The sequence below is a fragment of the Heterodontus francisci genome, chromosome 9 (assembly GCF_036365525.1).
Source record: "Heterodontus francisci isolate sHetFra1 chromosome 9, sHetFra1.hap1, whole genome shotgun sequence".
NCBI classification, from domain to species: Eukaryota; Metazoa; Chordata; class Chondrichthyes; order Heterodontiformes; family Heterodontidae; genus Heterodontus; species Heterodontus francisci.
In genome coordinates this window covers 122,729,046-122,742,198 of record NC_090379.1, presented here as the reverse complement: position 1 = coordinate 122,742,198, position 13,153 = coordinate 122,729,046, and the positions used below count along the sequence as shown (strand labels likewise).

At 43.3% G+C, this 13,153-nt stretch overlaps 1 protein-coding gene across 1 annotated transcript in view; it reads right to left on the bottom strand.

The window, feature by feature from the left end:
• Positions 1–851: 851 nt before the first annotated feature.
• LOC137373413 (uncharacterized) overlaps positions 852–13,153 on the bottom strand; it is a 26,725-nt gene continuing 14,423 nt past the window's right edge. The window contains exon 5 of the mRNA XM_068038229.1: positions 852–1,347. Within this exon, the coding sequence (XP_067894330.1) occupies positions 1,100–1,347 (248 nt within the window). The 3' untranslated portion in view covers positions 852–1,099. The remainder of the gene's footprint in view (positions 1,348–13,153) is intronic.

The window sequence follows — 13,153 nt, the reverse complement described above, 5'->3', positions numbered from 1 at the left end:
CTTGATTGATACCCCTGATCACTGGAAGAACCGATTGTGTCATATTAAAATGCTCAAACAATATTACCGCAGGGAGGAGGATAAGCCAATACAGGAATGTCAGGTAATTGGGACTATTGAGAAAGAAAAGGATAGTGAGGATGAAGCAGAAGCAGGCCTAGGAAATCCTCAGATTGAACTTCTAACTATCCGATTCGCGAATACAGAATGGTTAGGAAAATTGCTCTTAGAGGCAAAACAGCGTGAAGTCCAAACCAGGGTTTTCACAACATTTCAAAGAGTTTGTAGGGATAAGCCAGGATGTACCTTAGCCGCACATGATGTGGTAAAGGGGAACCATTCTTTTAAAACAACATCCTTGTCGTTTAGGTCCAGACAGACAGGCCCACGTGGAAGCAGAGGTACAATGCTTGCTGAAAGGCAGCTTCGATGAATCTAGTCAGGACAGCTGGAATTCACAGATGGTCTTGATGACTAAACCTGGTGGGTCGGCTCAAACTTGCATAGATCTAGAAAAGTCACTGTGGTAAAGAAAGCAGACTCCGACCCAGAATTCTCATTTAAAGGACTGTATGGACAATAAATAAACAGACTAAATTCCTTCAGTTTAAATGGTCTGAGAGTGTTCCTTTCAGGTGCTAACACATAGCTGTCTGTCCGCTTCTCTGAGCTAGAACAATCTGGTTCCACTACAAACCAGTTCAAAATTGAATTGTAACAATGTATCTGTCGATCTCTCTTCCTGAATGGCTGTATCCTGGGCAACGAGAATGCATGCTTTGACTCAGTTTTAGAGCTTGTTCCCTTAAAGCAGTACTGCTCCCTTTCCAGCCTTAAAGGCACACTACATTCTGCTTGAAAAAAAAAACTACAGGATCATAAAACCTCCGCCTGGTGGAATGAAATGCCATTCCAGAAATGCATTTCATTACAATGTGTAAAACATACAATTTGAAAAAAAAAAGTGCTATACCATGTCTCTTAAAGAGACAAATGTTTGGAGGAAACTTGTCAAATTCCTTTGACACCCCAGGGTGAGAAAAAATCAGCTTCCATTCTACGGGACAGGGTTTTCCAGTGTCAATTGATGCCACATAGGTTAAAGGGTACTCGAGAAACTTCTCAGAGAATAGTGAACCCAGTAGTAGTCAGTGCTCCTAGCTGTGCAGTTCACCTGGCTGAGGTGATGGACAATAGGGACACTTGGAAGGAAAACACGAAACAGTTGGAAGACGATGCTTGGAAATTTGGAATGGGTTAATTTAGGACAGCCTTTTGAAAATTTAAAGTCGAGATGTTCTGCTGGAACTTGTTGCTGTAGTCTTGACATTTTAGAACAGTGCATGCCTGTAAATGCGAAAAAAATGTGTTAGCACTTTTTTTTTTCAAATTGTATGTTTTACACATTGTAATGAAATGCATTTCAGGAATGACATTTCATTCCACCAGGCGGAGGTGTTATGATCCTGTGGTTCATTTTTTTTTCAAGCAGAATGTAGTGTGCCTTTAAGGCTGGAAAGGGAGCAGTCCTGCTTTAAGGCAACAAGCTCGAAAACGGAGTCAAAGCATGCATTCTCGTTGCCCAGGATACAGCCATCCAGGAAGAGAGATCAACAGATACATTGTTACAATTCATTTTTGAACTGGCTTGTAGTGGAGCAGATTGTTCTAGCTCAGAGAAGCGGACAGACAGATATGTGTTAGCACCTGAAAGGAACGCTCTCAGACCATTTAAACTGAAGGAATTTAGTCTGTTTATTTATTGTTCTCTCTCAAAATTCTAAAAAGTCAAGCTAAAACAGAGATCTCTGATAATTTGAACTGAAGGAAGGGAAGTTAGACTGTGACAATTTTTTATCCCTCAAAAATTCTAAAGGCCAATTGATTCATTAAGAAGTGTTTGGAAGTTGTTAATTGTGAAATTCATCACTAGAGATGGAAGCAACAATTTCGATTTCTGCATTAGACTACGGACTGTTCTATGGTTGAAGAACTTTTTTCCCCCATCTGCAAGGATTTTATTTTTTTTTCTATTTTAAATGTTTTTTCATATCTTAGTAGTGTTTAAGAATTTTTTCTAATTAAACAGTCAATTTGTTGATTTAAAGGCACCTGGTTTGGTTAGGCTCATTTGGGGGGTTAATAAATGGTACAATTTGGCTGGGTCTTTATTTAATTTGGAAAGTTTAAAATGATATGTTAGGTGATCTGTGGATAGATGGGATTGAATTAACAGTGTGTTTCTCCCACCACAATCAGAATCGTATATTTTGATTGGGGAAGGGGGGGGTGGTTTGACTTGAGCAGTCAGTCATAACAAAAGACTCAGAGGAAGAGAAGTTGCAATACACTGGAAGCACACTGCTCTATATAGAGAGGCTATTTTGCGGAGAGGAAGCCTACATTATTGAAGATAGTCTCCAGACTCTGAAAAATCTCTACTTCAAGTGTGATTCCTGTTGCATTTTTGTATTTTTTGGAGGTTCCTGAAATCTCAAGAAAGTTTCTACTTTAAAAATGTAAATAGCCCTGTTGCTGCAACCAGTTGCTGAAAGAGCTGTGTGACCCCTGCTGCAAATGAACTACCTTGAACGCCTACCCATCACAGACTGTTCATTGATTGCACCTGGAGAGACATCGAGTGGCATCTGACTATTCAACTCTGGAACCTCACCAATCCATGAAATTACAACCAAACATTACAACCCAGTTATTTATATATTCCCAACAGACTCTTGTAAAAAAAAATCTCCATTTTCCCCAGTTAATCATTGCTAATTGGATGTATGTGTATGCATCAGGGTTAGGAAGATTAGGGAGTTGTAAATTTTTTTCATACAAATAGATTCATCTCATTATACTCTCATCATCATTTCAAACTTGGCTCATTAATAAATCATTAATTTTGTTGTTTAACGAAACCTGGTTTAGCTTGCTTTATTCTTGGGATAAATAAAGTGTTGAATTTGGCTAATTTTCTGGTAGTTGGGAAACATTATTACCTGTGGCGTAGTGGGACTGAATTAACCAGTGCATTACTCCCACCTTGGTCATAACACCATTCAGAAAAAAAAATGTTTTTTATTATTTTTCCCATCAAAGTGGATGACTTCACATTTCATCACATTCCCTCTGCCATGTTCTTCCCCACTCACCCAACCTGTCTATATCCCTCTGCACCCTCTTTCTGTCCTCTTCAATTCTTACTTTCCCACCTAAATTTGTATCATCAGCAAGCCTGGATATGTTACACTAAATGCCCTCATCTGAGTCCTTCATATAGATTGTAAATAGCTGAGGCCCTAGTACTGATCTTTGTGTTACCCTGCTGATTACAGCCTGCCAACATGAAAATAGCTGATTTATTGTGACTTTCTGTTATCTATCCATTAACCAACCTTCAATTCATGCTAATATATTACTTCCATCTCATGAGTCCTAATTTTGTGTAATAACCTCAGGCTGAGTTTTACCGGCTGCTCGATGCCGCGGGTCACAGCATGGGGGCCAGTAAAATGCTGCAGGGAGTGGACTGCCTCGACCTGCAACATCGAGACAGGCCTGCCACATTTTACCAGTGGTGGTGGCACCTCTTTGCGGCCCTCCACCCCACGGCGGCGGCACAACAATTAGCATATGGTAATGTTTACTTACCTATGCTGATTATGCAGCCCAGCAGCTCTGCACCAACACTTCTGGACTTTTCTTTGAATGGGCGGCCATCACATTCACTATTTGAAAAGTTGGCGGGTCCTCAAAGGCAAAAGTTGTCACCAGCGAAGGTAAGTTGTGTTATTCAGGGGTCTCACTCTAGCTCGGATGGAGGGATGGCTTCTTGGAGACTAGGGCTATCCCTACAGGGGGGATACACAGGGCTCTAAATCTGCATTCTTAAAAGGAGGAGGGGGGGTGATATGCAGGGGTCTAACTCTGCATTCTGGAAGGTAGCCACTGCGATTCTGCCCTTCGTAATGGTTGGTAGCTCTGCAGCATCGACTGCCTCTGTCATTGAGGGAACAATGGCACTCGAATCACCCTGTATGTGGGGAGAGTACTGCATACGGTAGGCGTGTGAAGCTTATATAGCAATCTATGCAGCTTGTACAATCTCTATGTGGTCATGCGGTGCCACTCTTAGTGGGAGCTAAGCCGGGCAATGTTATGCAATACCACACAGTTGCTGTATGAAAGCATCTGATGTTCTGCTCAACATCAATCTCTGCCCTGTCAGGAACCTTTGAAGTATTGAAGGATCCGAGTTGAATTGCAACTTGAAGATGGGGATGGTTCACCCTGTATTCACTGATGCGCTTCTTGAGAGGATACATACACACAGCAGGCAAAACCAACAGGCAGATGCAACACACATAGAGGCCCCCAGTCATAAGCAGCAGCATCCAAGCAGAGCTCACCACTACAGATTGCGATGCATCTACAGGTACCGCATGACATACCTGCAGATGTCAGAGCGCCAGTGTCAGAGGTGACTGTGGATGTCGAGAGAGGTAGTGACACATCTCTGTGCCCTGCTTCATGATGACCTGCAGCCCAGGAGCTTGGGGGGACATCCTATGCCTGTGGCCCTCAAATTGCAGTTCTCAATGTTTCCACCTCTGCATCATTTCAGGGACCCACCAGAGACCTTTGTGGGGTCTCACAGTCAGCACTGCAGCGCTGCATCAGGGAGGTCAACAATGCCCTGTTCCAAACGGCTGGTGACCATATCCACTTCACGACAGACCATGGAAGCCACACAGACAGCCAACAGTTTCCGCTCCATTGCAGGATTCCCACAGGTGCAAGGAGACATAGACTGCACCCATGTGGCCATCAAGGCTCCTGCCAGGCGACCAGCTGAATATGTCAACAATAAGGGCTTCCACTCAATCAATGTGCAGCTTGTATGTTTTAGTTTTAGAGATACAGCACTGAAACAGGCCCTTCGGCCCACCGAGTCTGTGCCGACCATCAACCACCCATTTATACTAATCCCACACTAATCCCACATTCCTATCACATCTCCAACTGTCCCTATATATTTCCCTACCACCTACCTATACTAGGGGCAATTTATAATGGCCAATTAACCTATCAACCTGCAAGTCTTTGGCATGTGGGAGGAAACCGGAGCACCCGGAGGAAACCCACGCAGACACAGGGAGAACTTGCAAACTCCGCACAGGCAGTACCCAGAATCGAACCCGGGTCCCTGGAGCTGTGAGGCTGCGGTGCTAACCACTGCGCCACTGTGCCGCCCAGAAGCGATTCATGAAAATCAGTGTCCGTTTTCCAGGCAGCTGCCATTATGCCTTTGTTCTGCACCAGTTGTAGTTGCCATTGCTGTTCATTGAAATGGCTCGGATGGAGGGGTGGTTTCTTGGAGACAAGGGCTACCTCTACAGACATGGGTGGCACAGTGGCGCAGTGGTTGGCACCGCAGCCTCACAGCTCCAGAGACCTGGGTTCAATTCTGGGTACTGCCTGTGCGGAGTTTGCAAATTCTCCCTGTGACCATGTGGGTTTTTGCCGGGTGCTCCGGTTTCATCCCACAGCCAAAGACGTGCAGGTTGATCGGTAAATCGGCCATTATAAATTGCCCCTAGTATAGGTAGGTGGTAGGCGAATTGTGGGGACGTGGCAGGAATATGGGATTAATGTAGGATTAGTATAAATGGGTGGTCGATGGTCAGCACAGGTCGAAGGGCCTGTTTCAGGCTGTATCTCTAAATAACTAAATAAATAATGGTTGTTGACACCAGTGAGACATCCCAGCACTACAGCAGAAGAATGATACAACGCCAGCCACGGAGCTACAAGAGCCACCATTGAGCAAGTGATTGGCATGCTTAAAATGCGATTCTGCTGTCTGGATAGATCGGGTGGAGCCCTGCAGTACAGGCCAGAAAGGGTATCTCACATCATTGCCTACATTACTGTATCCATGGAGATGCACATGTGATACTGGAATGGTAATAATGTTATTCCACATTGTCACATCTGGAAGGCCAATTCTGTAAAGGGAGGAGCCACGATCAGTACATGCTCGCACACTTCATTCCCATAATAAAAGTGCTGCAATGTTAGTGAAGATGTTGTGCCACTTTGTTCTACATTCCACCAACAGATGAAATTAGTTCTCTTTATCGACCCTATTAAGTCTTTTAATCTTCTTAAACACTTTAATTAGATCACCCCTTATTCTCTCCTCAATGGAATACAAGCGTAGTCTGTACAATTGATCCTCACAATTTAACCCTTTTCGCCCAGGTATCATTCTGGTGAGTGTGCAATTGAACCCGCTGCACAACCAATATATCCTTCCTGAGGTGTGGTGCCCAGAATTGAACACCTCACTTCATGGGGCGGCACAGTGGCGCAGTGGTTAGCACCGCAGCCTCACAGCTCCAGCGACCCGGGTTCAATTCCGGGTACTGCCTGTGTGGAGTTTGCAAGTTCTCCTTGTGTCTGCGTGGGTTTCCTCCGGGTGCTCTGGTTTCCTCCCACATGCCAAAGACTTGCAGGTTGATAGGTAAAATTGGCTATTAGAAATTGCCCCTAGTATAGGGAGGTGGTAGGAATAATATAGGGACAGGTGGGGATGTGGTCGGAATATGGAATTAGTATAGGATTAGTATAAACGGGTGGTTGATGGTCAGCGCAGACTCGGTGGGCTGAAGGGCCTGTTTCAGTGCTGTATCTCTAAACTAAATGATTTGTAACTAAAGTTGTTTACTTTGATCCTTCAGATAAAGGCTAGCATTCTATTTGATATTTTTAATTCTTTATTCTATCAGTTGTTACGACTGACCACTCAAGACAAAACCCCCAAAGTATATGATTCTGATTGTGGTGGGAGAAATGCACTGTTGATTTAATCCCACCCCTCCACAGATTGCCTAACATTATCATTTTAAACTTTCCAAATTAAAGAAAACCACAGCCAAATTTAACCATTAACTACTGAAGGGATGAACCAAACCAGGTGCCTTTAGATCAACAAATTAACTGTGTAATTAGAAACAAACACTACTAAGATATGAACAGCATTTAAAATAGAAAAAAAATATTTTCCTGGCACATTTATTCTCCTGCCGAAGTGGAATCTTTCAGTGTGGAACAGTCCAACGTTGCTTGAAGTCCTCACAGCCATCCGACAGGCAAAAGGAAAATGTCTTACATGCGAAACTGCAGTTCCTCTTTCGTCCAGCGATGATCTCAGCCAATCAACAACTCACAAACACTTCAGTGAAACAATTTGGCTTTAGAATTTTGACGAATGAAAAAGCGATCAGTGGCACAGTGGTTAGCACTGCAGCCGCACAGCTCCAGGGACCCGGGTTCGATTCTGGGTACTGCCTGTGCGGAGTTTCTAAGTTCTCCCTGTGACCACGTGGGTTTTCGCCGGGTGCTCCGGTTTCCTTCCACAGTCAAAGACTAGCAGGTTGATAAGTGAATTAGCTATTGTAAATTGCCCCTAGTGTAGGTAGGTGGTAGGGAATATGGGATTACTGTAGGATTAGTATAAATGGGTGATTGATGGTCGGCACAGACTCGGTGGGCCGAAGGGCCTGTTTCAGTGCTGTGTCTCTAAATAAATAAATAAAATTCACCTTCCTTCAGTTTAAACTATCAGAGAACTCTGTTAGGTTCATGCTGGTCCAACTGTATGTCTGTGTCAGTGAGTTAGAACAGTCTGTTTCCACTATCAGCCAGTTGGAAATTAAATTGTCGGATTGTATCTCTCGGTCCTCAGTTTCTGAGTGGCTGTATCCTACTGCAACCAGAATGTATTTTTTGACTCAGTCCCTGGAGTTGGCTGCCTTAAAGCAGTACTGATCCTTTTCCAGCCTCAAAGGCACACCGTATCATTCTTGGGGGGAAAAAAACTACAGGATTAGTGATTTCTGTACATGAAACCCTAAATCTCTCTGTCCCTCCACAGTTCCCAACTTTTAATCATTTAGAAAAAAATATGACCAACGTTCCTTAAATCTAATTTATCCGAATGGTTCCAGGGATGAGAGATTTTACTTACAAGGTTAGGTTGGAAATACTGGGGTTTTCTCCTTCGAGCAAAGGAGATTGAGGGAAGATTTAATCGAAGTGTACAAGATTATGACAGGCATAGGCAAGTTAGGCAAGAGAAAAAATGGCCCCATTAACTAATGGTACAAGGACTAGGGGGCACAGATTGAATGTTTTGGGCAAGAGATGTAGCTGGTAATACCTTGTAACTCACTGCCCACAAGTGTGGTAGAAGTAGAGACAATCAATTATTTCAAGAGGAAATTGGATGACCATTTGGAGGACATAAACTTGCAGGACTATGGGAGTCGAGCAGGGGAGTAGGACTGACTGGATTGCTCCATGGAGAGCTGTCATGGATTCGATGGACTGAATGACCTCCTTCTGTTTCATAAATGACTCCACTTCCCCACATTGAATTCCTGCTGCCACTATTTTGTCCACTCACTAAATCTATCAATGCCCCTTTGCAATGTTTTTTCTGCCTTCTAGAACACTCTAACTCAGTATCAACAAGAAGCTTAGATATACAGTTCTCTATTGTTGCATTGAAATTATTGATAAATATAGTGGAAACCTGAGACCCAGTACAGATACTTGGGGGCACTGCTAGTCACATCTTGCCAAATGGAGTTCATACACCGTACCCTACTCTTTGTCTCCTACTTCCTAACCAATTCCCTATCCAAGTAATAATTCTTGTAATAATAGCAATTTTAATTCCATTTACTTTCATTTTGTTAACAGTCGCTTGTGTGGAACCTTATTAAATGCTTTCTGGAAGTCCCTTATCTACCATGACCTCAAAAATACAAAATGTTTGGTTAGACATGACTTAACCTTTTACAAATCCACGCTGGCTTTCTGTGATCAGGTCATATTTGTTTCAGTGATAAAGGGTAAATGATTGAGACCGCACAGACCACTGAACCTCTCATTACTGGAGATTCTTCCCATTGATTAAACTATTGTCCTATTTATGGCAAGTGTAAAAGTAGAGTTCATCTCTCTTACTCTCCCCATCTTCCCTTCTCACTCCATCTGCCTATCTTTCACTCCATCTTTTCTTCTGTCTCTGTCACCTTCTTTCTCCCTGTAATTCTGTCTTTCACTTAAGATTAAAATTGCCCTGATTATTGCAATACCTTTCTTACAAGCCCCCATTATTTTTCCAACATACTCTGTTTTACAGTGTAGCTACGGTTAGGGGGCCGATAAACTACTTTGACTAGTGACTTCTTACCTTGGCTATTTCTTATCTCTACCTAAACTGATTCTGCATCTTGATCTTTAGAACTAAGTTTTTTCTCACTACTGTATTAATGTCATCCTTAATTAACAGAGCTACCCCACCTTTTCCTCGCTTCCTGTCCTTCTGAAAAGTTAAACACCCTTGAATATTCAGATACCAGCCTTGGTCACCCTGCAGTCACATCTCTGTAATGGCTATCGGTTCATACATATTTATCTCTATTTCTCCGTTTTGTTATGCAGTCAGATCTAGAGCCTTTAGTTCTATCTTTTACTAATTTTTCTAATTCTGACCTTATCTGCTGACGTACTCTTAAGTTTGTACGCTCTGTCCCTTCCTGCCACGCTTTGATTATCATTACCCTTGTTGCTACCTTTCTCTCTTGCCTTATCTTCCGTCTTTAAATAGTGGGGGCAAGGGATCAAGTGAAGCAAGATGTGTTAGCTTTAGTTGAAAATCCTCTCTACTGCCCTATTTATATGACATATGACTCGCCAGTACACTAGTACCTGCATGGTTCAGGTGTAGACCTCCCAATGGTTCAGCTCCCATTTTCCCCAGTACTGGTGCCAATGCCCCATGAATTCCAAACCATTTCTCCCACATCAATCTTTGAGCCGTGCATTCAACTCCCCAATCTGATTTGCCCTTCACCAATTTTCTCGTGGCTCAGGTAATAATACAGAGATTATTACCTTTGTGGCTCTGTTTTAGCAGCCTCTAGCTGCTAATACTCTCTAAACAAAACATCTTTCCTCGTCCTATCTTTGTCTTGGGTACCTACGTGGACCATGACAACTGGATCTTCCTGCACGCTCCCATCCACACCCACAACTGCAAGTTCCTCTCCAGCCCTGAACAGATCTCCTGAACCTTCTCATCGGGCAGGCAACACAGCCATCTGGACTCTTGCTGTCAGCTACAGAGAACTGTGTTTATGCCCCTAGCTATACTGTCTCCCATTACCATTACATTTCTATTTTGTCCCCCTGCTTGAATGACTTCTGCACCACAATGCCATGGTCAGTTTGCTCCTCCAACATGCAGCCCCCGCTCTCATCCATACAAGCTGAAAGAACCTGAAACATGTTGCAGAGATGCAACATAGATAGGAATTTAGGAGAATAGAATTAGGGAGAGACAGGAACAGAGAGGGACAGATATAAAGAGACAGGGAGAGAGAGGGGTACAAACATAAGATAGGTTGCATTCACAATAAAGTGGATGAATTAATCACAGAAAGATATAAACAGGTATGATATATTCAGGATTACGGAGACATGGCTGCAAGGTAACCAGGGATGGGAAATGAACATCCAGGGGTATTCAGTATTTAGGAAGGACAGACAAAAAGCAAAAGGCAGTGGAGTTGCATTGCTGGTTAATGAGGAAATTAACGCAAGAGTGAGGAAAGATATTAGCTCTATGTGGAATCTGTATGGGTAGAGCTGAGAAACACTAAGGGGCAAAAATCGTTAGTGGGGGTTGTATATCGACCCACAAACTGTAGTGATGATGTTGGGAATGGTAGTAAACAGGAAATTAGAGACGCATGCGATAAAGAAACATCTGCAATTCTAGGTGAATTTAATCTGCATATAGATTGGGCAAATCAAATTAGACAATACCGTAGAGGAGGAATTCTTGGAGTATACACGGGATGGTTTTCTGGACCAATATGTTGAGGAACCAACATGAGAACAGGCCACTCTAGACTGGGTATTGTGTAATGAGAGAGGAATAATTGACAATCTAGTGGTCTTGGGGATGAGCGACCATAATATGAGAGAATTCTTCAACAAGATGGAGTGATGTAGGTGATTCTGAGTTTAGGGTCCTGAATCTTAGTAAAGGAAGCTACAAAGGTATGAGGCACGAGTTGGCTATGATGGATTGGGAAACGTTACTTAAAGGGATGATGGTGGATAGGCAATAGCAAACATTTAGAGAGCACATAGATGAACTGCAACAATTGTTTATCCCTGTCTGGTGCAAAAGTAAAATGGGAAAGGTAGCCAAACCATGGCTTACAAGGCAAATTCGAGATAGCATTAGAGCCAAGGAAGAGGCATATAAATGAGTCAGAAAAAACCAACAGACCTGAGGATTGGCAGCAGTTTAGAATTCAGCAAAGGAGGACCAAGGATTGATTAAGAAGGGGAAAATAGAGTACGAGAGCAAGCTTGTGGGGAACATAACAACTGACTGTAAAAGTTTCCAAAGGTATGTGAAAAGAAAAATATTGGTGAAGACAAATGTAGGTCCCTTACAGTCAGAAACAGGGGGATTTATTTTGGGGAACAAAGAAATGGCTGACCAACTAAATGCATACTTTGGTTCTGCCTTCACAAAGGAGGACACAAATATCATACCAGAAATGCTGGGGAACACAGGGCTTGGTGAGAGAAAGGACTGAAGGAAATCAGTATTAGTAGAGAAATGGTATTGGGGAAATTGATGGTTTCGACGGCCAATAAATCCCCAGAGTCTGATGGTCTGCATCCCAGAGTACTTAAGGAAGTGGCTCTCGAAATCGTGGATGTGGATTGGTGGTCATCTTTCAAGATTGTATGGACTCTGGAACAGTCCCTACAGATTGGAGGGTAGCAAATGTAACCCCATTATTTAAAAAGGGAGGTAGAGAGAAAGCAGGGAATTATAGACCAGTCAGCCTGACGTCAGTAGTGGGGAAAATTCTAGAGTCCATTATCAAAGATTTTATAGCAGAGCACTGGGAGAACAGTGGTAGAATCGGGCAGAGTCAGCATGGATTTATGAAAGGGAAATCATGCTTGACAAATCTACTAGAATTCTTCGAGGATGTAACTAGTAGAGTTGAAGAGGGGGAGCCTCTTCTGGACCTTCAGAAGGCTTTCGACAAGGTCCCACATGAGAGATTAGCGTGTAAAATTAAAGCGCATAGGATTGGGGGTAGTGTATTGCGATGGATAGAGAATTGGTAGGCAGACAGGAAGCAAAGAGTATGGATAAATGGGTCTTTTTCCGAATGGCAGGCAGTGACTAGTGGGGTACCACAGGGATCGTTGCTAGGACCGCAGCTATTCACGAGTTTTACGCGTCTCGAAGAACCTGACAACATTTGTCAGCTTGTCCAGAGTTATCAGTTTGTCCAGAATCGCCTGCATACAGCCATCTAAGACCTCCATGATACAGTACTTGAAAGACTGGGAGACCGTGCTGTCTGTGGGCTTCACGTCATACAGTCCGGTGTAAAAAGATTTGATGATACTTAGTATGTCAGACTGCGATTATGATACCCAGCTGTCCTCCTCCTTCAGGCTGCTGATTACAGAGCTCTCTCTTTTGGAAGAAAGATGATCACGTCTCATCCTGCTCCATACAGCGGACTTTGGACTGTAAGATGATCTTGGAGGCTTCCGCAGCAAAGACCGAGGCCTGCTGGTTCTTCACCTCTTAGAGATCTTCCTTGATCTTAACCCCATCGCCTGCAGCAGGAGCAGATTCTGCATTCTTTTCTGGATTTGGGACATTTCCTTCTGTCTCTCCATCACTCTCTGAACACCTTTGAGGATGAAGGAACTCTTGCTGTTCACCTTGATCGTTTCCTATCAGTGTGTTGGAGACTCAAAGAAGGGTTTCACGATTCTGCAACCTTTGTAATCCATTTTCAGTTCCACAATGTTTTCTGGGATCAACAGTTTCACATTCAGCTTCCATGTCCCCCTGCCAACCCTCTGGTCATCCTGCAAGTGACAATTTGCCAGTGGGAGGCAGTGGTCAGAGAAGAACACCGGCTTGACATCAGTGGATCTGACTGTGAATGTACAGGACACAAATAGGAAGTTCATCCTGGAACAGACAGACCTGTCTGGTCTCAACCAGGTGTATTTAAGC